The sequence below is a fragment of the Eufriesea mexicana genome, unplaced genomic scaffold (genome assembly GCF_001483705.2).
Source record: "Eufriesea mexicana isolate 0111107269 unplaced genomic scaffold, ASM148370v2 scaffold11475, whole genome shotgun sequence".
Taxonomy (NCBI): Eukaryota; Metazoa; Arthropoda; class Insecta; order Hymenoptera; family Apidae; genus Eufriesea; species Eufriesea mexicana.
Window position 1 is genome coordinate 218,349 of NW_016919092.1, and position 23,422 is coordinate 241,770.

General features: G+C 37.8%; 1 protein-coding gene across 1 annotated transcript in view; it reads left to right on the plus strand.

Annotated features, from left to right (window-relative positions):
• Positions 1 to 22,714, plus strand: part of Dad (Daughters against dpp) — a 64,876-nt gene extending 42,162 nt beyond the window's left edge. The window contains exons 4-5 of the mRNA XM_017908621.1: positions 22,057 to 22,160; positions 22,658 to 22,714. Coding sequence (XP_017764110.1) covers positions 22,057 to 22,160; positions 22,658 to 22,714 — 161 coding nt within the window. The remainder of the gene's footprint in view (positions 1 to 22,056; positions 22,161 to 22,657) is intronic.
• The last annotated feature ends 708 nt before the right edge of the window (positions 22,715 to 23,422 follow it).

Sequence of the window (23,422 nt, forward strand, 5' to 3'; positions counted from 1 at the left end):
AGAGCGTAGACGCGACGGTACATTTAACAGCCAAGACGTGATTAACCCTCTATAACCGGAATTCTATTTATTCGTGAAGGGAAAAAAGGTTACAGTTCCTCGCGATTTTTTATCGAAATCAAAAATTCATCGGTGAACTAAATCGATAATGGGTACGAAATAATATCGCAATACCAATAGAATTCTATTAACTAAGAAATTATCAATTTTGCCGTTGAAAAGTCAAGAATAATTTATTACAGTTTTTTATAATAATAGATATGAAATAACGTCGTGATTCTGTTACTCAAGATAATACTAATTTCGTTACTCAAAAGCGTGGATGTAATAGTGTACTTGACAGCCAAGACGCGATTAACCTTCTATAATCAGAATTCTATTTATTCGCAACATTTTATCGTAATTAAAATCCGTGAACCAATAACAACCACGAGATATGTTGATACTAGACTACCGAGCGAGCTAAAATTGCCGGTTTTAGACTATTCCTATTATTAATTAGCAAAAATGTACAGGTGTTTTGGCAAAATTAATGTTAATTTTTATTCCGATAGAAATGAAGTTATACGTAACAATTTTCCGCGTAAGCTATTGGCATATCAACTGTTATTATTCATGTCTTCAAATAAAATCCATCCTGTGTTCCATTTCACCCCTTCTCGAGTAAGCGTTTCGACAGTCTCGAGACGAGTTTCCGTTTAACTCACTGCGCCACGCGGCTCGTATCTACGATAAACTTTTATCGTAAACATCGTATACACGGTTGAATTATTATCTAGTTTTACCGATGAAATTCTGTTCTGCTTACTACGCGTGTTATATACTCCATATCAATTTCACGAATTTTTCATTCGTACATGTAGGTCCTCTCGTACTCGCGAGAGGGTTAAGGGCAGCTATACATGAGAGCGCCTTAGCGCCATCCGAAGGGAGGTCCCGGGTGCCGGTAATCCGAAGCTCTCCGGTCCACACGAGCATCGCGGCGGGCGCCTGTCGCCTGTCTTTTATACTTCTCTGCTCGTTTCGCCGTCCTTGATACGCTTCTCTCTTCCCCTCCCACTACCTGCGTATTTCCCTCTCGCTTCCTCCACTGTACACCGCGCTTCGTCTCTCTGTTCATCCTCCAGCTCGCTTGGTCGCCCGCCTTCCCCCACTACCCTCCACAGCGTACACTTCACCTTCTCTTCTCTTCGTCTCTCTCTTCACCGCACAAGCACCCGGCCTTCCGTTGTCACGTCTCTCTCTGCCTCGCTGCACGACCGCCGCGCCGCTGCCCACTCGGGAACGAACTGAAAAGCACTGTCTATCTCTCTCGCGCCCTCGCTCATTCGAGCTCTCCATCTCGCTCGCTCTCGTTCGCACGACGTCCCCTCGGGCTCGGTCGTTCCCGAGACACGGGCTCCTTTCTCTCCCTCCGCCTTTCGGCCCTCTAGGTCGCCGCTGCTCGGTCCCAGCCCGTGCCTCCACGAGAGGCGGGAGTGGCTCTCTCGCATTCCGTTGCTTCCTTCGCTGGCGCGATCGCGCTGCGACCCTACCGAAAGCTGCACGGTTTCCGGATTAACGGAAATTGATATGGTCTCTGCTTCTACGATAGGTATATGTATATACGCAGGGACGAAGTTTGATACCGATGAATTGGGTTCCTTGGTTCGGATGGAGAGTTTCGCGAAGGGTTTTAACCCTTCGATTTTGAAATTTCTTTTTGTCTTTTTTTCTTTTTCTGTTTTCATGAAGGTTATAACTGTTTTTAGAATGACATAAAAGGAAGTCGAGTAGGTATACGTTAGCATGTAGAATTCGTAGAATTGTCTCATTTTGATATTTCGTGTATCTTTGGTGGAATGGTTATGACGTGAATGAAAATGAGGAATGTTGGAAGAAACGGAATGAAAAGGAGTATTGAGAATATAAGATTGCGAAGTGAAGCGAGGAAAGAGGTTAAGGTTATATGCAGAACTTTTGCTCGGAGGTTTGAAAACAACCATTTAGGTCGTGGTACGTTTGGTATTCATTCGTACATAACCTAGTTTCTTTTCGTTAGATATGTATTATGAATTTGGATTACTGTATGTAAGATTCGATGGATCTCAAGAGGGATGAAGAATGACACTATACGATATCATAGTAAATAAAAAGGCGAAAGAATTTCGTTAAAAATGGCGTTGGAGAGAGAGATACTAATGACGGTGGAACAATAATGTGGATTGTAGAATTTTTAGCAAAAAATTTAAAAGCGATCATTCAGGCCGCGGTAGATTAATATTAATTCATAACCTACTTTCTTTTCGTAACCTACTTATGTTTAATATGTTGTTATGCGAGTTGGGAATTGTCGAGACTGGATTGTTGTATCGAACAGGAAGTTAGGAAACTTCATTCATGAGAACGAAGTCAAAAGGTTGGAAACGGTGGTACTTGTTAGCGAATGAGTTATATGCTCTTTGATACTCGTTAGCTTCTGTAAACTCATTGGTGGGTTGTATTGATTGAATTGCTACTTGTAGTATTAAGGCCGGCTCGTTTCTCAATCTCACATGGGAGAAGCTCGTGTCTGATGCGGGTTTTATAGGTGGGTTTTCTTGTGTATAGTGTGAGGAATTACAGAATCGTTGTATCGTCATATAGACAGTCATATGGTATAATAAAGATCGTTTCTCAACTTTTCTATTTTTATTAATAATTTACATTTTATTCAAATTTGTCCTCTTTTTCGTATACTCATCTTTATACTACCTTATACAATTTTACTATTATAAATTTTGTCGAAATTTTACTCGAATTTTTGCTCCTTCTTAAATTTTTTTATTTTTCTGTTGAATTTTTTAATTCAACAATTAATTATATTCTTTACTTTTAACGATTATGTATTTCCAATTTTAATATAGTACTTCTATTTTTCACTTTACTTCCTCCGTTGCTCTAATTTTTCACGAATCTATATACCTATGTACATCTTCAAATCCTTAAGCCATATTTAAAATATCCCATAACATTCTAAAATTTACAATCTTTCTACTAAATTTTTAAAAAAATTTTCCAAAGAGACACATGCAGTAAAATTTCATGCAGTTTTTCTATTCAAAAGAAAAGTACTTACCATCTGCAGAGAACCCTCACTCGACTCCCAACGCGGCGAGGATGTTTTCAAGCCTGCCAGTACACTGTCATCCATCAGGCAGCTACGTGTCGAAGATGTTTGGTCACGTATCAGTGACATAATTGCCGGCACAAATATCTTAATACAACACCACGTAACGCGTTTCCTCGACTGCGAGGGGTGGGGGTAAGAACGATCGTCTTACGGTACTGGTTACATCGGGAGGTCGGAACAGGAAGAAAGAAGAGAATGGTAATGGGCCAATAATTCACGTGTTCGCTCACCTTGAGTGTCTCGGCATGGACTGTGTGGCTTCCACTGACCGATCCGTAAATTTGCGACTCTCGCGAATTTTATTTCTCATAGACGAAATTAAACGCGAACTAGTATTTCTGATTGGTAACCAAGAACGACATTAATACCAAAATCGGTGTTATATACATGCTTCGAAATCTATTCCTCCGCAATTTTTACAAATCTGAACGAATCAGCGTGCAAATGCATTTTTAAAAATATATATTTTAATGACACGAAATAAGAGAAAAATCCGATTCTTTACACTTTTCTCAAATCGAAAATCGAGTAGATTAGAGATTCGAAAATTCGTACCGAACGCGAATACACTTGACACTCAGTGCGGCGGTGGCACTGCACGGTTTGCAATTTGCTTGTATCACACGAGCATTGAAAACACGAACAATGCACCCGTCCTATTATCATTCGACGTAGTATTACGTCCTTATGCACAGGAATATCCACGCGCACCACATTCGACAAACTTTTCGTCCGTTGCAACGACACTCGCGAAATAAAAATAATGTATACTGCGTCGATCTATCGTTCGTCGCGGTATTACGTCGTTACAAACGAATTGCGGAAAGCAACATGTCCGCCAAAACGTATCATCCTTTGCGACGACAATCGCGAAAGCAGCGTGCTATCCCTTGCGTCGATCTATCATCCGTCAAAGAATTACGCAGTTTCGCGCACAAATAATCACACGCGTCACGTTCGTCAAACTTTTCGCACGTTAAAACGATAATCGCGAACCGAAATTACCGTGTCTTTCGTCGATCTGTCGTTCGTCGTGGTATTACGTCATTACACACGAATGGCGGGAAGAGTCATGTCTGCCGAACGTAACGTCCCTTGGGACGACAACCGCGTAGGAATCGTGCTGTGTCCTACGTCGATCTATCGTTCGTCGAAGTATTACGCAGTTTCGCGCACAAATAATCACACGCGCCACGTCCGTCAAACTTTTCGTACGTTAAAACGATAATCGCGAACCGAAATTACCGTGCCCTTCGTCGAACTGTCGATCGTCGTGGTATTACGTCATTCCACACGAATGGCGGGAAGTGTCATGTCTGCCGATCGTAACGTCCTTTGGGACGACAACCGCGTAAGAATCGTATTGTACCCTGCGTCGATCTATCGTTCGTCGAAGTATAACGCAGTTTCGCACACAAATAACCACACGCGCCACGTCCGTCAAACTTTTTGTTCTTAACAACGATAATCGCGAATTAAGAATACCGTGTTCTACGTCGATCTAACGTTCGTCGCGGTATTACCGCGTTACACACAGAAGGGGCGGGAAGTGCCATGTCCGTCAAAAGTATCGGCCGTTGCGACGACAGTCGCGTAAGAATCGTGCTGTGCCCTGTGTCAATCTATCGGTCATCATAATATTTCGCAATTCGAACCCAAATAATCATACACGCCACGTTTGTTAAATTTTTTGTACATTACAACGATAATCGCGAATCGAGTATACCGTGCCCTATGACGATCTATCGGTCGTCGTGATATTACGTCATTACACATGGGAACGACGAGAAACGCCATGTCCGCCGAACGTATCGTCCTTTGAGACGACAGTCGCGTAAGAATCGTGCTGTGCCCTGTGCCGATCTATTTGTCGTTATAATATTACGCAATTTGCGGCCAAATAATCACGTACACCGTGTTCGTCAAACTTTTCGTCCGTTACAACGACAATCGCGAAACGCGAGTGCTGTGTCCTTCGCCGATCTATCGTTTGTCGCGGTGTTACGTCACTGCATACAGAAGGGGCGGGAAGCACCATGTCCGCTAAAAGTATCGTCCGTTTCGAGAACAATCGTGAGAGAAGTGTGCTGTGCCCTGCGTCGATCTATCGGTCTCCTGATATTACGTATGTACGTGCACAAATAGCTACACACGTCTTGTTGTCGAATTTTTCGTCCGTTATAACGAAAATCGCGATACGCAAATGCTGTGCCCTTCGCCGATCTATCGTTCGTCGCGGTATTACGTCACTGCATACAGAAGGGGCGGGAAGCACCATGTCCGCTGAAAGTATCGTCCGTTTCGAGAACAATCGTGAGAGAAGTGTACTGTGTCCTGCGTCGATCTATCGGTCTCCTGGTATTACGTATGTACGTGCACAAATAGCTAAACACGTCTTGTTGTCGAATTTTTCGTCCGTTATAACGAAAATCGCGATACGCAAATGCTGTGCTCTTCGCCGATCTATCATTCGTCGCGGTATTACGTCATTGCATAGAGAAGGGGCGGGAAGCGTCATGTCCGCCAAAAGTATCGTCCGTTTCGAGAACAATCGCGAGAGCAGGGTGCTGTGTCCTGCGTCGATCTGCCGGTTGTAGTATTACGTTTGTACGTGCATAAATAGCCACACGCCCCACGTCAAATTTTTCGTCCGTTACAACGAAAATCGCGAAACGCGAGTGCAGTGTCCCTCGTTGATCTATCGGTCGTCGTGGTATTACGTAATTATACACGGAAACGGCGGGAAACGCCATGTCCGCCGAACGTATCGTCCTTTGCGACGACAGTCGCGTAAGAATCGTGCTGTGCCGTGTGTCGATCTAACGGTCGTTCTAATACTATGCAGTCCCATGAACAAATAATTACGTGCCATGTTCGATAATCTTTTCGTCTGTTACAACGACAATCGCGAAACGCGAGTGCTGTGCCCCTCGTCGATCTATCGGTCGTCGTGGTATTACGTAATTACATACGGAAACGACGGGAAACGCCATGTCCGCCGAACGTATCGTCCTTTGCAACGATACTCGCGTAAAAGTTGTGCTGTGCCCTGTGCCGATCTATCGGTCGTGATAATATTACGCAATTCGCAGCCAAATAATCACGTACGTCGCGTTCGTCAAACTTTTCGTCCGTTATAACGTCAATCGCGAAACGCGAGTGCTGTGCCTTTCGCCGATTTATTGTTCGTCGCGGTATTACGTCATTGCATACAGAAGGGGCGGGAAGCGTCATGTCCGCCAAAAGTATCGTCCGTTTCGAGAACAATCGCGAGAGAAGGCTGCTGCGCCCTGTGTCGATCTATCGCCCGTCGTAGTATTACGTCGGTAAGTGCACAAATAGCTACACGCACCATATTCTTGAAACTTTTTGTACGTTACTACAATCAGGAATCATGTATACCGTGTTTTTCGTCGATCTATCGTTCGTCGTGAAATTATGTTTGTTACACACAGAAATGGCCACACCCGTCTCGTTCGTCAAACGTTTCGACCGTTGTGACCGTAACCGTAAAATAAACATATTGTGTTCTTCGTTGATCTATCGTTCGTCGCAGATTTATGTCGTTCCCCACCGGAATGACCACACGCGTTACGTTCGTCATCCGTTTCATCCGCTACGACGATAATCTCATAACGAAAATATTGTGCCGTCCGTCGATCCGCGCTATTCGTGTTTTCAACGCTAGTGTGACCCTAGCTTAAAGGGTACAGGTGTCGCCCCCCGTGCCCTACACGCGAACCCCTCGTGCGTCGCCAGCGCTGCGCGAAGTCGATCGAAACCGTTCTGCAAATACGTACATAAACGTGTTTGCTCGCGATCAACGGCGGTGGTAATGGGTTGCCAAGTTTACGTGTCAATTTATTCCTTATCGACGAATAAATATTTGCACACTGATTGTCCTCGATCCCGTCTCCGCGTTTTGTAATACCCGTAGGTTTCGCGGTGAAATTTGTGCGAGCAACAAACAGGAACTATATCGTCGCTGTGTTTTCCATTCTCGCGTTGCCATTCGCGGTGTGTTGTTTTCGATCTCGGATTTTTTCGCCGGTGAGGTTGGGACGTTCCGTAGTATACGTATATTTCGTGTTCTTAGCTGGGTCTTGTTAGAGACGACGGATGAACTAGTTTCTCGACGAGACGAGATGTAAGATCTAGGAATGTGTGACGACGGTGATAGGGTATCTTTGTTGGGCTGGAGTATTGTTTGTGGTAGGAGTTTTAATGGCGGCAAGAGACGAATGGAGGATGAAGAATCGATTTTTACGACGGATCGGGTTTACGATTGGGTATCGATGCGAATTCATTTTTCATGATTAATGGATATTTTTTTAAGGTAAAATTTATTATTATTATTATTATTTTTCTTTCCTCCTTTTTTTTTTTTTTTTTTTTTTTTTTTTTTTTTTTGTTATGGTATATGTGGTTGCGTATTTTGTATGTCGGGCGAGGAAAGAAATTTTCGGTCTGCCAAGGATGAAATTTCGTTTAAATTTGTTCTTTAATTCGCGCTGATTAAGATCTTTGTGAGGGGCTTGTAAGAAAATATTTACCGAAGTGTTGATAAGTTTAGTATCCAAACATGGTTAGCGTATTTTATTTTGTGATACGGGGTACGTGCTCGTTACGACATGGAATTCGAGTTACTGACTTTTAAGAGGATTCTTTTTAATTTCATTCTTGGCGCAATTTTTCTCGCGTCATTAATTTTCTTTTTTTCTTTAATGTTATATATACAATAAAAATTTTATTTAAACGTTGTATAAATTGTGAAAAATTTACACAATTTAATTATCACTTTATCTTTTTCCTAACTGTTAGGTATACATTTTTAAATACGAATTTATGAATTTTATATCATATCGATTTTAGGTTATAATATCGTTACGTTATAAGTTTTACATAAAATAATTCGCGAAAAATAAATTCCCCGCGGTTAGTGGACTAAAATAAGAACGAAACACCAATGGAAGAACGAAATAATTATAAACCCCATAAAAAAGAACTATTTTCAAAAAAGAAAACTGTATTTTCCAGTCTTGAACTTAATAAATTGTGAAAAATTTACGCAATTTAATTATCACTTTATCTTTTTCCTAACTGTTAGGTATACATTTTTAAATACGAATTTATGAATTTTATATCATATCGATTTTAGGTTATAATATCGTTACGTTATAAGTTTTACATAAAATAATTCGCGAAAAATAAATTCCCCGCGGTTAGTGGACTAAAATAAGAACGAAACACCAATGGAAGAACGAAATAATTATAAACCCCATAAAAAAGAACTATTTTCAAAAAAGAAAACTGTATTTTCCAGTCTTGAACTTAGTACGAGTATATATACATAAGGAATATAGTTATACGATAGAAATGACGAAAGAACAAGGAACTAATTAAAGAAACGATGCAGCTAGGGATTATTCGCCATCTTGATTTTCTGCCGACGAAATAAATTCGCTGAGAAGTGAGCCGCGAGGGAGCGAAACTATGAGGCCTAACCGAGCTCGTGACGCATATTGGGACCGAGGATATTTCCATGAAACCCCTCCTAAAAATACTTGACGGATGTTGAATCTCGCGGCCACGTTTCTCCTTTTGCTACTGTTACTGCCTTCTAGCGCTGTTAGCGGCAGGAAATGCTTCTCCCGTAGGAACCAGCCGCTGGAATTCCAGAAGAATGCGACCGCCCTCTCGTCCGACTTGTTGTCCTCTGACGTCATCCTCTCTTTTAGTCAATGAAATCCCGTCTTCCACGGTCTGGCCCTAAAACTATTGGCCCTCCAACGATCTCGAGGAATGTGGAAATGGTGATTCGATCGAGGAGCCTTGGTTTGGACCAGGAAGGTTCGTGTTTTGGGCATCGGGTTTCTTCTCTTCTTCGTGGCGAACACGGAAATCGAGATTCGACCGAAAAATTTCGTCTTGGATTAAGAAAATTTGTCCGTGATCATCAAGTTTCTACTCTTCTTCTCGGGGGAGGTGGAAATCGAGATTCCACCGAAAAATTTCTTCTTGGACTGTGAGGATTGGACTTTAGTTATCAAAATTCTTTTCTTCTTCGTGGTGAACACGAAAATCGAGATTCGACAGAAAAATTTCGTTTTAGATTTGGAAACTTTGTCTTTGGCCGACAGGATTCTTCCCTCTCTCGTGGAGAACATAGAACTCGAGATTCGACCGAAAAATTTCGTCTTAGACTAAGAAAATTTGTCCGTGATCATCAAGTTTCTTCTCTTCTTCGTGGAAATCGAGATTCCATCGAAAAATTTCGTTTTGAACTTGTAGACTTTGTCTTTGGCCGACAGGATTTTTTTTTTCTTCTTGGGGAACGTGGAAACCGAGATTCGACCGAAAAAATTCGTCTTGGATTGAGAAAATTTGTCCGTGATGATGAAGTTTCTTCTCTTCTTCTTGGAGGAGGTGGAAATCGAGATTTCACCGAAAAATTTCTTCTTGGACTGTGAAGGTTAGCCTTTGGTCGTCAGAATTCTTTCCTTCTTCGTGGAGACCATGGAAACCGAGATTTGACCGAAAAATTTCGTTTTAAACTTGGAAACTTTGGCCTGTAGGATTCTTTTCTTCTTCATGGAGGTCATGGAAGTCGAGATTTGATCAAAAAATTTCGTTTTAATCTGTGAAACTTTGTTTTTCGTCGACAGGACTCTTCTCTCCCTTGTGGAGAACATGGAAGTCGAGATTCGATCGAAAAATTTCGACTTGAACTATGAAGGTTAGCCTTTAGTTGCCAGAATTCTTCTTTCCTTCTCAAAAAATACGAAAAATTTCCTCTGCAATCTAGAAAATTACTTTTGGCCATATGATTTCTTCTCTTTTCCGTGGAGAATGCACAGTTTGGGCGCCAATGGTCGCGTGATTCGGGTCGTTCTGGCTATAGGGAATTACGTAGCGTTACGTGGGGCTCTTAATGACACCTGTAATGGTCCTTAAAACTACGGCTGTAATGGTTCTTAAAACAACGCCTGTTTGGCCATGGAATCCGGTGCTTCATGTGTGCCCATGTGTGCGGTCTTGCTCGTAACGTCGATTCGCGTGGGGTGGTTATGGGGGTGGATGATTCGTCGATAGCTCTATAGATCGGCTTTGCACCTCGATTGATATTCTTTTATTTCTTTTTTCTATCTGAATGAGGATCATTGAAATTTTGTTTTGATAAATTTTAGTTGGTTATGGCACAATTTTTTCCTTTTTGCTTTTTCATTTTTTATTTTGGTTTGGGTCTTGAATTTTGGATTGGTGCTCGGTTGATTAAAATTTTGCAACTCTGTTGATGATTGGATTATTTTTATTGTTGCGTTGATCGGTGAATAAAATAAAATAAATGGCACGATGAAAGTAAAATATATATATGTAAAGAATATAAATGGTAGAATAAAAAAATATTATAATCCAATTATATCTTATTAAAATTTAAGAAATATCATTAATATTCGTCAAAAGAAATAATTGGATTTTAATATTTTTTTATTCTACCATTTATATTCTTTGTATATTCATTTTCTATTTTTATCGTATCATTTATTTTATTGTTTTAATTATTATTTGCGTATATTTATTATTTTTAGGTAGATATTATAGGTCAATAGTTGCTAGTATCAGGATCTAGAAAACCATAAACGCGAATTTGATAGAATTCACCTAATTTCTAGCTATCTTCTTTGTTTTCCATGTATTAAATTTTTCAAAATTGAAATTAACTACGATATCATTTGAAGCAATCGTTTTCATACACGACCCTATTTTAATAGCGTTTTGTAGAGAAATTCGGAGCATTTTTTGATGAAAATATTTCATAGATATGTTCAAATATCTTTCAAGGTTTGCAAAAATAGGGGACAGACAATGACAGTGCGATGGAAAAAAACCTGAAATAAGCTTACTAAAGATAAGAAATAGTGTACCACGTTATCTTTTATTTTGTTTTCTTCTATAAATCGTGAATGTTGGGAGCGATACCAATCTTTTGAGTACACCAACGTGAAACACGTTTGGAAGAATTTTGAGACGCACGCATATCTAATATTGCAAATATTTTCTTCAAATGAAACAAGGATACACAAAAATGACAACGAAAAATTCCTTAGACAATTATTGCAAACAAAACAATCTGTTTACACCACCTTTAACTATAAAATACTAAATACTAAATACTAAAAAATGAAAAAAAAATACATCACCTTATCTTTTTTTTTTAATCATTTGTTTATGAAATTTCTCGCTGTGTCAATTTAAATGAGACACATTGTATTATTAATAACAGTCAGGATAAAATTAAGATAGGCACAATGAACATTTACAAATCCCACATGTATTACATATATTTATTTATTTAATACACATTATTCAACTCTTTGGGGCACGCTGGGATTAAAAGTGCCCCACCTTTTTGATACACAGTAATGCATGGTGTGACATTTTTAGTCCCACCTGGAAATATTGCAATAGCTGCATGTACATAAGTTTATTTTTCGTCTTATTTACGTAAAGCAGTTGGTAATACCTTCGACGAATGTTATAAATGTATTCGCTCGTGTTGGCAACATTCAACATGCCAGTACAGGTTCATCGATTGTTGCAAGGGGAAGGTTTATCGTGACAATCCTTTTTTCCTGGTTTTATGTTTTTACATTATGCGATTTCTTTATTAGTAAAAATATACCAATTTTGTTTCATTTAAAACGCGATAAAATTTTTATGCAACATGGGTCTATTTTATCATCTGAAATCCTGTGCCGCAAAGAGAGTTAACCCTTTGCACTCGAAAGATGACTCTCAGTCACCGTTTGTTTCAATGCTGTAACTTAAATATTGGACGATGATAATTATATCAAGAACATCGAAATAGAATTATTCTATTTATTCATTTCTCACGCAAGTTCACGATTTTCTTCTTTTAATTGTAGCATAAAGAGTATCAGTGAGCTTATCAAAATTTAAGAAGAGCTTCGAATTGCATCTTCGCAACGAAGAAATCTTCGAGTCCAAAGGGTTAATACATAGATCATATGCCCTACGAGATCATCATACTCTGTCATACTCTGTCACAACCCAATATCATCACCATCCTTAATCTATTCCCAGCGCTAGTGGCGCCACTGCGGCGAGATTATTAAGCTGCAGTTCGTAACTTGCTCCTGTGTTCATTAACGAAAATGAAGGAACAGTCTACTTTATGAAGCAACTATCAAATATTTCTAATTCTCTTTTTAAATAAAAATTTTATTTCCATAATATTTTCCAGTACTAAAATCTTTTTAGAGTCATCGATCAACCCAAGCAAAATTGCATAGAGTGCAAGGGGTTAGATCATAATGGCCGATCCTCGAGCCTCGACTGACCCGATAGAATCACACTAAGGAGCATAATCTCTCTTGGCATCTTCGCGCAAATTTGCCCAAATTTCGGTATTTAGATATTGAAATTGGACATTGAGATAATCGTTTTCCTCGTGGAATTTTCAACGACGGCGTTTTACGGGCTCGGGGCTTATTAATAAGGGTTTGAAGCCACGTCGGGTCCTAATTAAGACGCGAAGATCGTAAACGCGAAATTATACAGCCAGGTTTAATTTATTCCGGCTCATTTTTTTCTCCCTTCCACGTCTGCCGATCGTACCGTGGCAATTGTACCCTAATGAAGACGAATAGCGAGTTTTCGTAATATTAATTGACATTTACGATCGATCCATGCGACTCGCGGCTTATTGTTAGATCATCGCAATGAATGGATATTAAATTAACGGATGGAAAATTGCCACCTCGAGAACACCTCGTTTCCGATTTAAAATATTGCGAACCAAGTTGCTTTATTGTATTAACCCTTTCACTACGAAAGACGTATATATACGTCCTCGCAAGTATATCACTATATACGGAAGACGTATATATACGTCCTCACAAATTTATCACTATATACGAAAGACATATATATACGTCCTCATAGGTATATCACTATATACGGAAGACGTATATATACGTCCTCATAAGTATATCACTATATACGGAAGACGTATATATACGTCCTCACAAATTTATCACTATATACGAAAGACGTATATATACGTCCTCATAAGTATATCACTGTATACGGAACACGTATATATACGTCCTCACAAGTCTATCATTATACTCGAAAGGCGTATATATACGCTTTCACAAGTCTATCAGTATATACGAAAGACGTAAATATCACTTTTGCTATTTTACCAATTGATTCCACTCGAAATATAACATAGCAATTAAATATCGGCAATTGTTTCAATATTGTTCTATCAATTGTCAAATATCGCGCCGTTTGTAATGATGATTCTCTTCGAGAATGTACTATAGTCAAAAGGTTAACACATTGTTGATCGGTGACGAGTTAACTCGTCTTTTCCTGTCAAAACGTTGTTGACCGATGTCGAGTTAACTCGTCGTTGCACTTGCATTATCTATTTCAATTTATGAAACCCAGGGCGATATAGAACATAGTCAAAAGGTTAACACATTGTTGATCGATGACGAGTTAACTCGTCGTTGCACTTGCATTATCTATTTCAATTTATGAAACCCAGGGCGATATAGAATATTGCGTGTGAAAATGATTTTGAAGATTGGATTACAAAACAATAGCTAGTGACATGACATAGTTTCTTTTAGTGTAAAATTTTCGGTCAACAAAGTGTTAATTTTGTGAAATGAAAGTCTCGGGATTAATATTGGCGTTGGGGGATGAAAATGGCGGAGGACGGGGGGGTGAGAGTGGGTTGATTGAAATTTAGATGAAAATCTTTGGAAAGACAGCGAGTTCTCTGGAAATCCAGCTCTGGCGGGGAATAATTAATAACCGAAGCGGATGGACGAGTACGTGCAACGTAGACAAATAATGGAGCCTACGTGTCGCGCAGGTGCTGTTGGGTTGCTGGTCGAGATGGCAGATAGGATTCTTACCAGTGAATTAATCAGCCGTTACGAATGTTAAACGAGAAGTTAGCCGCTACGTTGACGATAAACGATGTGCCCGCGGCGGATCATTATTTTAGACGATACTGTCACCTTCCTTATGGTAGCCTAACCGGGATCGGGCTTCCGCGAGGGCCATGATTCATCGCGCCGTGGAGAGTCGTCCTCTCTCTTTCCCAAATCGTCTATATTCTCTTTGCACTATCCTCTTTTCTACTCTTTGTCGATTTTCTTCTTCTCTCTTTCCTTTGAAAATTTTCTCTTTTTTGGCAAGTTTCTTCTTTTTGCTAATTTTCTTTTCTTTGGCAATTTCCTTTTTTTGGAAATTTTCTTCTCTTAATTTTCTTCTCTTCTCCTTTTTGAGTCGACTTTCTTATTTTGGCAATTTTCTTCTCTTTGTTAATTTTCTTTTCTTTGACTGATTTCTTTTTCTTTGTAATTTTCTTTTCTTTGTCAATTTTCTTTTTTTGGCAATTTTCTTCCCTTTGTTAATTTTCTTTTCTTTGACAATTTTCTTTTTCTTAACAATTTTCTTCTCTCCTCTGCTTTTCTTTCAGTCGATTTTCTTTTTATGGCAGTTCTCCTCTTTTGTTTTATTTTCTTTGGCAATTTCCTTCTGTCAATTTTCTTCTCTTCTCTTCTCTTTACTTCTTTCAGTCCATTTTCTTTTTTTGACGATTTTCTTCCTTTTGTGAATTTTCTTTTCTTTGTCAACTTCCTTTTTTTAGCAATTTTCTTCTTTGTCATTTTTCTTTTTCTTTTTAACAATTTTTTTCTCATCGCCAATTGTCTTTCTTTTGACAATTTTCTTCTCTTTGTCAATTATCTTTTCTTTGCAAATTTTATTATTCTCTTTGTCAATTTCCTTCTTTCGTCTTCTCTCTTCCTCTCTCTCTCTCAATTTTCTCCTCTTCTCTTGCTTTTCCCTTAATACTTAAATTCACTGCACTTAGAAAATAAATTCGTTAAAAAAGAAATAATAAAACAAAATACGTTAGAAAATAATAGTACACCTAGAGCATTGGTACCCACTGGTACCCATAATTAATACGATTATTTTCTTTGCAATGGCCGATATTTGGTCCAAGATTATCAAACATTCGTCAGATTCTAAAAACGTGCAATTTCCGTGGAACAAAGGGTTAATCCGTTTTCGATCGTTGGATTTCGCAGGAGTATTCTGCCGATTGATCACGATTCTAGGCTAGGTAGAGGTAGTACCAGGTACCATCTCGGGACGCGTGTCTTCGCGGTGGATTATAAAACGATTTTTCGCCATGAGACGCGTCTCGTCACTAGACTTTTTCATCGGGTACCGATATTACGAATCCGTTTCAGCAATGAATCGCATTATGTCACCGATTTCATCGCTCGGCAGCGAGAGCCGAGAGAGCTGACGCAGTTCACGATAAAAATACTTGAAATACGTGATTATAACATATTTAAACCCACCTTTTTGCGACAAATATAATTTTCATTCATTTGCAAGAAAAATAAAAAGAAGTGACTATTATTTAACACTTCCTATAATTTGTTTAATTAACAATCTATACGGGTAGCAGATAATAATAACAACAACAACAACAATAATAACACTTTTCACAATACAATAAATTACAAAAAAAAAAATTAAAAACCAAACTGGACCTGGCAGTGACGCGTCCAGTTGCTGGAGAACCCCGGGAATGGAGAAAAAAAATAATAATAATAATAGTAATAAAAGTGACAATAATAATAATATTGAATATGGACATTTTAATTCCATTTATTCAGCGAATCAAATTCCTATGTGTCCAGTGTTCCAAAAATTCTCGCGACACACCTAAAAATTCTTGCATCACGCTGTTTGAAAATCGCTGATACGCAGAAAAATATTTACGATGGCGGCGGAGAAATGTTTCCTAATATTTCTCTGACCTTTTTTCCCCAATATTTCGTGCAATATCGCGACACGCGCGTTTCGCGTAATATTTTTCCTTTTTCTCCTTTTTCTTTTTTTTTAATTTCCTTTTTCTCTTTCTCTTTTTTCGGTTCCTCGACAAGTGAGAGCTATGATTATAAAACTCTGGCTAGCGTGCAATTAGCGTTCGCGATAGATGCAGTTATCTTACGTGGGTCATCGATGATCCATGAAGAGCAAGTTTATCTTTCACGGTTATAAAAAGAGCAATAGGAAATACGTAAAAGTTGAATCCTGCACGTGGATGGAATATTATGGACATTTCTAACGAACCAGAATTTATCAGGATTATGCACAATACTTATCGCGCTCGCGATAAGCTATTGCGTTTTCAAAAATATGGCGAACCTAGGATAAATTACAGGGAATAATTATTTTAGGTAAAACTCGAATTTTTTAGTAGGAAATGTAGTGAAAAATCGTTTTATTTCGTCCTTCATTTTTGCTGCCACGAGATAACAATATTTTAGTAGATAATAAATATTTTGTAGATAATAATATTTTTTTATAAATATTTTGGTAATCTATAAATATCAAAAATTATATGTAGCTGTGTACTTGAGTGAATCGCAGGACAAATTAATTTATATATGACTTTTGGAATTTTTCAAAATTTTAGGATCATCGTGCTTAGATCGGTAATTGATTCTTTATATTTAAAATAAATTTTTGGTTTCGGTTTTGTTGAGCTAATCGACTTTTGCAAACGAGTAGGTTGGTTTCCTCTTTCAGTGTTTTAAATGTAATATAATAATTATCTAATTGTAATTAGCTAATTTTAATAATTACGATGATTATCTAAAGCTGGTTATCCAGTTATAGTGATTACGATGATTCTAATAATTATCCAATCTTAATTATCTAACTTAGATTCTATTTCTTTGGTATTACTACGGTGAATAATTTCTACAAATTAAGTATATACGCAGTTATTTTATTGGCATATATAACAGGCATAAATTATTCTATACTGCATCACAGCGACTTTCGAATCAGTCCAATTTTCTCTATTTCTTCTTGTAAATCGCATTTTCACCTCGCTCTTTTCCACAAAAATGATCAAGCCCATAAGTTAATCTTCTCCAAACAAAATTTCACATTCTCCCATTTATTACAATAGCTCTAACGCAACAGAGAAAACAAATTACCGTCACATAAACCACAAACGCACCCAAAGCTCACCTAAACCTAACCCAATTTCACACCGAATCGCTGAAAAACATGCTCACCTTCGTTCTCTAAAATAAACTATTCAGACACATAAGAAAAATACAGTTTAAAAACGTGGTAAAAGAAAGAATCATTTGTTAAAATATCGATTTTTACTCGTGACATAATCACAGTCAAATTAAAAAACAAGAAATTCTTCTAAAAATATTATTTTTTAAAAATTCCAATTTTTATTTATTTTTATCGCGAATCATAAGAAAAATACAGTTTAGTGATTTGGTACAAGAAAGAATAGTTTGTTAAAATATCGATTTTTACTCGTGACATAATCACAGTCAAATTAAAAAAGAAGAAATTTTTCTAAAAAATATTATTTTTTAAAAATTCCAATTTTTATTCATTTTTATCACGAATAATCGTTAAAAATTATTAGAATTCTCTGTGATTACGAATTACTATTACGTACGACGGAAATTATTTTTATCGCGAATGGCGATTATAGGCGACGAAAATTATTTTTGCTCGATACACTATGCTCATCGTTTATAATAATTTCTCGTATCTAAGAAAAATTTTTCTCGTAATGACTATTTATAACCGTAAACAATTTCCGTAATGATTACCGATTATTCGCGATAAATAAATCGTTTGAAGAAATAATCGTTAAGAAAATAATTGCAAGCATTTTTCGATTTTTGCGAAAAATAATGTCACGCGTAGAATTGAAAAATATAACACGGGGACTACGAGCTAGCCTCATTTCAATTCAACGATACCAAACACCGTCATTAATCTCACGTCATTAACAGGCTGTGACCGAAGAAAAAAAGAAGGAAAAAAAAAGAGAAAAGAAAGAAAAAAGAGTGAGAGAGAGAAAAAGAAGGCAGAGATATCCTTGCAACCAAGGCGATCGAAAAGGCCAAAGAAGAAAAGCCATCGGCGCGATTAATCATCGTATTTGCATTTTCCATCGGCCTGGGAACGATTCGCCCATGGCGATTTCGCCTTTCGACGATCGTCACGGTCTTCGATATGTGGCGTAACAATTTCGCGATAGCCACGCGTACGTGCGTTTGCATCATGCCTGCTTCTAGGAACGTGAGCGAACGCTTTCCTATTTATTTCAGTGTCTATAAGTGAAACGCGAATTTATCTTTGTCGGTTGTCTGTTCTCGCGTGATTTTGTGGTTTCGAGATCGAGCGATTTTCTCGCTTCGAGATCTAGCGATTTTCACGTTTCGAAATCCCGCGATTTTCTCGTTTCGAAACCGAGTTATTTTCCGATCCTGGGATCCAGTGATTTTATGATTTCTCCAAAGTTAGCAATTTTCTCGTTTTGTGATCTCCGGGCCGAGTTATTTCACGAGTTTGAGATCGAACGAGTTTGCGATTTGCAAATCTAGTAACTTTGTCCTTTTTGTGATCTCCGAATCTAGTAATTTTCTCGTTTTGTGATCTCGAAACCGAGTTAATTTGTGATTTTGAGATCGAACGAGTTTGTGATTTCCAAATCCAGTAAGTTTGCCACTTTGTGATTTTGAGATCGAGAAATTTTGTGATTTTGAGATCGAGCAAGTTTGTGATTTCCAAATACAGTAATTTTGTCCTATTTCGTGATTTCCAAATCTAGTAATTTGGCATTTTGTGGTCATGAAGCCGAGTTACTTCGGCATTTTGATATCGAACGAGTTTGTGATTTCCAAATCGAGTAATTTTATGATCTTATAATATTGAAACCAAGTTATTTTTGTGATTTAGAGACGGAACGATCTTGTGATTTCTAAAACGAGTAATTTTGTGATCGTGTGATCTCGAAATTGGGCAATTTTGTGATTTTGAGACCAAGTAATTTTGCGATTTTGTGACTTCAAGATCGTATGATTTTATCGTACTATGATTTTAAGACCAAATAATTTTGTGAAGTGTCAATATCGATTAATTTAAAGGAACGATTGATCCCTCTGAAGAGTAATTCGATATAAAGAGGTTACATTTTACGATTGCATTTTTATTCGTGAAATAGCCCATTGGTGTCTTGGTAAAGTTTTTGTTTTCGGCTTTGTGGTGAACCGCGACCCAGAGGACCACGAGGACCTCTGTCTTCTGGGATGTTAGAGGTCCATTACCGATTCGTTGTAAGCGGTCGTGGTGTTTGATTTTCTGGTCAGTTTGGGATTCGAACTTATAAATAGCGTGCCTCTATGTCGTTGTAGAGACGTTTCATCCCCTTGGTTTAACTCGTTGTAACTAGTTCCAGATGGGAGAGCAACTGTTGGGATTGGTCCCTTTGGGCCACGTTGATGTCTCTCTTCGCTCTATTAGAAAGTTCCACTATTTTATTATTTTTATTATTATCAAAAAAATAATTTTATTACTTTTTTAATTTATTATCATTTTTTTCACATTCTAATTGATATATATCGATTCGTATTATAATTTATGTTAAATTTTCGTTACGATAGTCTTTTTTGAAAAGTAGTAGTATACTATGCCAATACCGATAGTTTCCTCGATTCATGTATCGAGTTAACTATGATCGATTAACTTTATAAAACTGTATTTTTTATTTTTTTTCAAAAGATTTTACATAAATTTCAGTGTGTAATTTTCAGTATAAACGATTTTTAATGAATTTTCATATTCCACGCGTGGGATATTTAATACCGCTTTAATTAAAATTGAACGCTAAATAATATTTACAAATTCTTCCACTGAAAATTATTACAAAAATATTCCCAATTAAATTGGCGCGAAAAGTTGATTAAAAAATTCAATTATTGAGCTGAAATCTTAACGACGTGTTAAGATCAATTACGTAATCGATACATCTGCAGACGCATCGTGTATGTACTATACATATTGTCGATTAGCAAATAAACGATCATTTAATTGCGAAAACACGAGGTGACTGTGTTTTAAAACGATTCGATTGGGAGGAAGATAAAAGGATCGTATAAATTATTTGATTTTCATGCCAGCTAATGAATACAAATTATCAGCAGCCAGTGCAGTTTACAGTTACACCTCTGAAAGCAATTAGAAGATCAATTACACTGGGCGGGTATAAAAATGAATCAAATATATCTCGTCGGGACTCTCGGACCCATGGAAAAATCGCACATGAATATGCCCGGAGTTCCTAGATGATTTAATTATTTTAGTATCCGCTGTGATTTATGATCCATCGATCACTGCGAGCAGCGTACCAACGTCACTGTAACAAACTGACACGTTGCGAACACGTCTTCTTGCTCTCTCGAATAACAGATTGTAAAAAACTGGCATGAATAATCAAGCGTTAAAGTCCAATCATGGATCGAGATTCGATCTTCGCAAACAAATAAAAAAATCATTAATTCCGCCGGTTATTACCACAGTCATCTGACTCGTGTGTGTTTTTCGGCTCGAGCCACCTAATTATCTCCACGCATTCCTGTGGGTATATAGAATTTCGTGATATTTAATAAAATATTTCGGAAAATTCTTAGTTTTACGGTGGGAAAATTTCTTGAGGAAATTTTGGAAATTTTCTAGGACTTTTATTCTCGGCACGTTAATAGGAATAATCGGAGTCACGGGTGCTTTTTGACTTGAGATATTTAGGTATCTGGACGTTTTCCTTTGGGTAAACATAATTTCGTGTTATTTAACAAAATATTTCGGAAAATTTTTAGTTTCACGGTGAAGGAATTTTTGGAGAAAATTTTGGAAATTTATAGGATTCTAATCTTTAGTATGTTAATAGGAATAATTAGAGTCACGCGTGATTTTGGCTCGAGATATTTAGGTATCCCGACAATTTCCTTTGGATATACTAAAAGATAATTTCACGTTCTTTAATAAAATATTTCGAAAAATTCTATTTTACGGTGAAGAAATTTTTGGAAAAAATTTTATAAAGTTTTAGCCCTCGCTATGTTAATTGAAATAATTGGTGTCACCTGTGTTTTTAGGTATCTCGACACTTTCCTTTGGGTATAGTAAAAGATAATTTCGCGTTATTTAATAAAATATTTCGAAAAATTCTTAATTTTACGGAGGAAAATTATATAGAATTCTAACCTGTATTACAAGAATGGAGATCCTTCAGGATCCCACACCCCTTAACATACCAAAGGGTAAACAATTAACAATTTTGATGGTACCTATTCCACAATGAATAAAATTTACATTAAAATAAAAAAACAAAAATTATAAGTAGAAGAAAAAGTAAGCAGTCAGCAATTTGCTTAGCAAGAATCATCAATGACTGTCTCGTTCGTATCTATTCCTAAGTTATATATCAGTATAATAAGAAGTAAGTTTTTCCTTTTACGAGTTGCAAATTCTCAAACAAAAAAAACCACTCAAACCGGTCTACGATTCCACGCGTAATTATTTTGCGAAAATCTTTTATTTATAAATTTATATAACAAAATGAACGAACGATTGAATTTCTAAAACATCGAAGATACATTCATTGAAAACACGCACAAAACGATGAATTCCAAACTCCAAAAGAAAAAGGTTAAAAAAGATTGCAAAATTTTTGACATTTCCGACTGAAAGACTGAAAAACCACTTTCATAATCACCGTCACGATCCTTCTAAATCGTCATCCAACAGCTGTCCATTCATTAAAACGAACGACGCGAGCTTTCCTCAGAAGCTCTCGCGGCACGTCTGTGTCACGAGGGACAGCTGTAACGGGAAGGAAAGAGACAGAGCGCTTGAGGGCAGAGCGAGCGCGAGCGAGAGGGAGATAGCGAGGGAGCAAGAAACGCTCCTAGCACGAGGGAAGCTTCTAAAGGGTTGCCGTTTATTTTCAGATCGCGCGCCCAGCGAAGGGGATCAACGTCGGTGCAAAAACAGCACACCCCTGCCACTTCCCGGCTCCCTTACCACCAACGGAGAAGGTAACTATGTCCTCAAGGTTATACATACCCCTTCTCTCGTGTCTATCTCCGCCGTCTGAGACGCGTACGCGCGAAAGAAAACGCAGACTGCATAGAAAAGGAAGCCGCCAAGTGTCCCACTTCGTTTCCAGCTCGTTCATCTCAACCCTCTAAGCCTTTTACTTTCCACGTGAGAATGTCGTTTTGAAAAATCGCTTATCGTTGCTATCGGTACGCGTTGGGACAGGGGATTTCGTTCATTTTTTCCGCCATTTTTGGTTAACAGTTAGTCAACGGAATGTAAATTGGGATGCTTGGACGGCGGAGAATTTTCTTGGACCGAGATCAGGGTTTTTCTGTAGTCTCCTTTTAGGTTAGGACTGTTTAACTATTTTTGCATGTTTTACGATTTTTCTTTGAAATTTGTCGCTATGAACCCTTTGCACGAGAATTGTTCGATTTGCACGAATTTTTATTAACCACAGTGTAAATTTTAATGGAAAATTAAATTAACATCTGTGAATTTCTTGCACAGGTGATTTTATTAGTGAAAGTAAAACCAAGTAATAAATTACAGGTTAATATAGGATAATGTAGAGTACAAAGGGTTAATAGCAGATAAATTGTTATTCTTAATGTGCCCTATCAATTTTATTAATTGCTGCTATAAATCATGTCTGCTTAGACATCTAGCGGTATTCATAAGTACTACGATACTTTAGAAAAATTCTTAAGAGTATATATACTTACTCAAAAATGCGTTATTTAAAATATCTTAAATTATATAACCTAAAAATACCAATACAAAATAAGAATAGTTTAATTCAAGAAATAATTGAAAAATGAAATCGAGTTTTCAAACTCGCGTCTATTACGTCATACAGCGCCACCTGTCACACGCGTGCAATTCAACAGCGCAAACGAAAGAACTCTCCGTTTGTATTAAACATCCCTTTATCCCCTTGGAGAAGCTTACACGCACACACGGCACGTTACATAATTCATTTCGATTCATTTCCATACCCGATTTCCCATTACACCGAAAAAAGGACACCGAACAGATCGCTTCGTAACCTTGCAGTGGCACAATGACGACACGATAACATCCTAAGTGACGATGAAAACAAAAGCGAAGCTCGGGACAAAAGAAAGAAGGCTGGAGTGCGAAACGAGGATCGAAAACGATCTAGAAGCCCAGAACGGTGGAACGAACGCTAATAGTTGGTGGAGGAAAAAATGTACACGGTGTAAATGCCGTTCATTAGGCTTAACGGTTGTTCGGCTGGAACATCGATCCCCC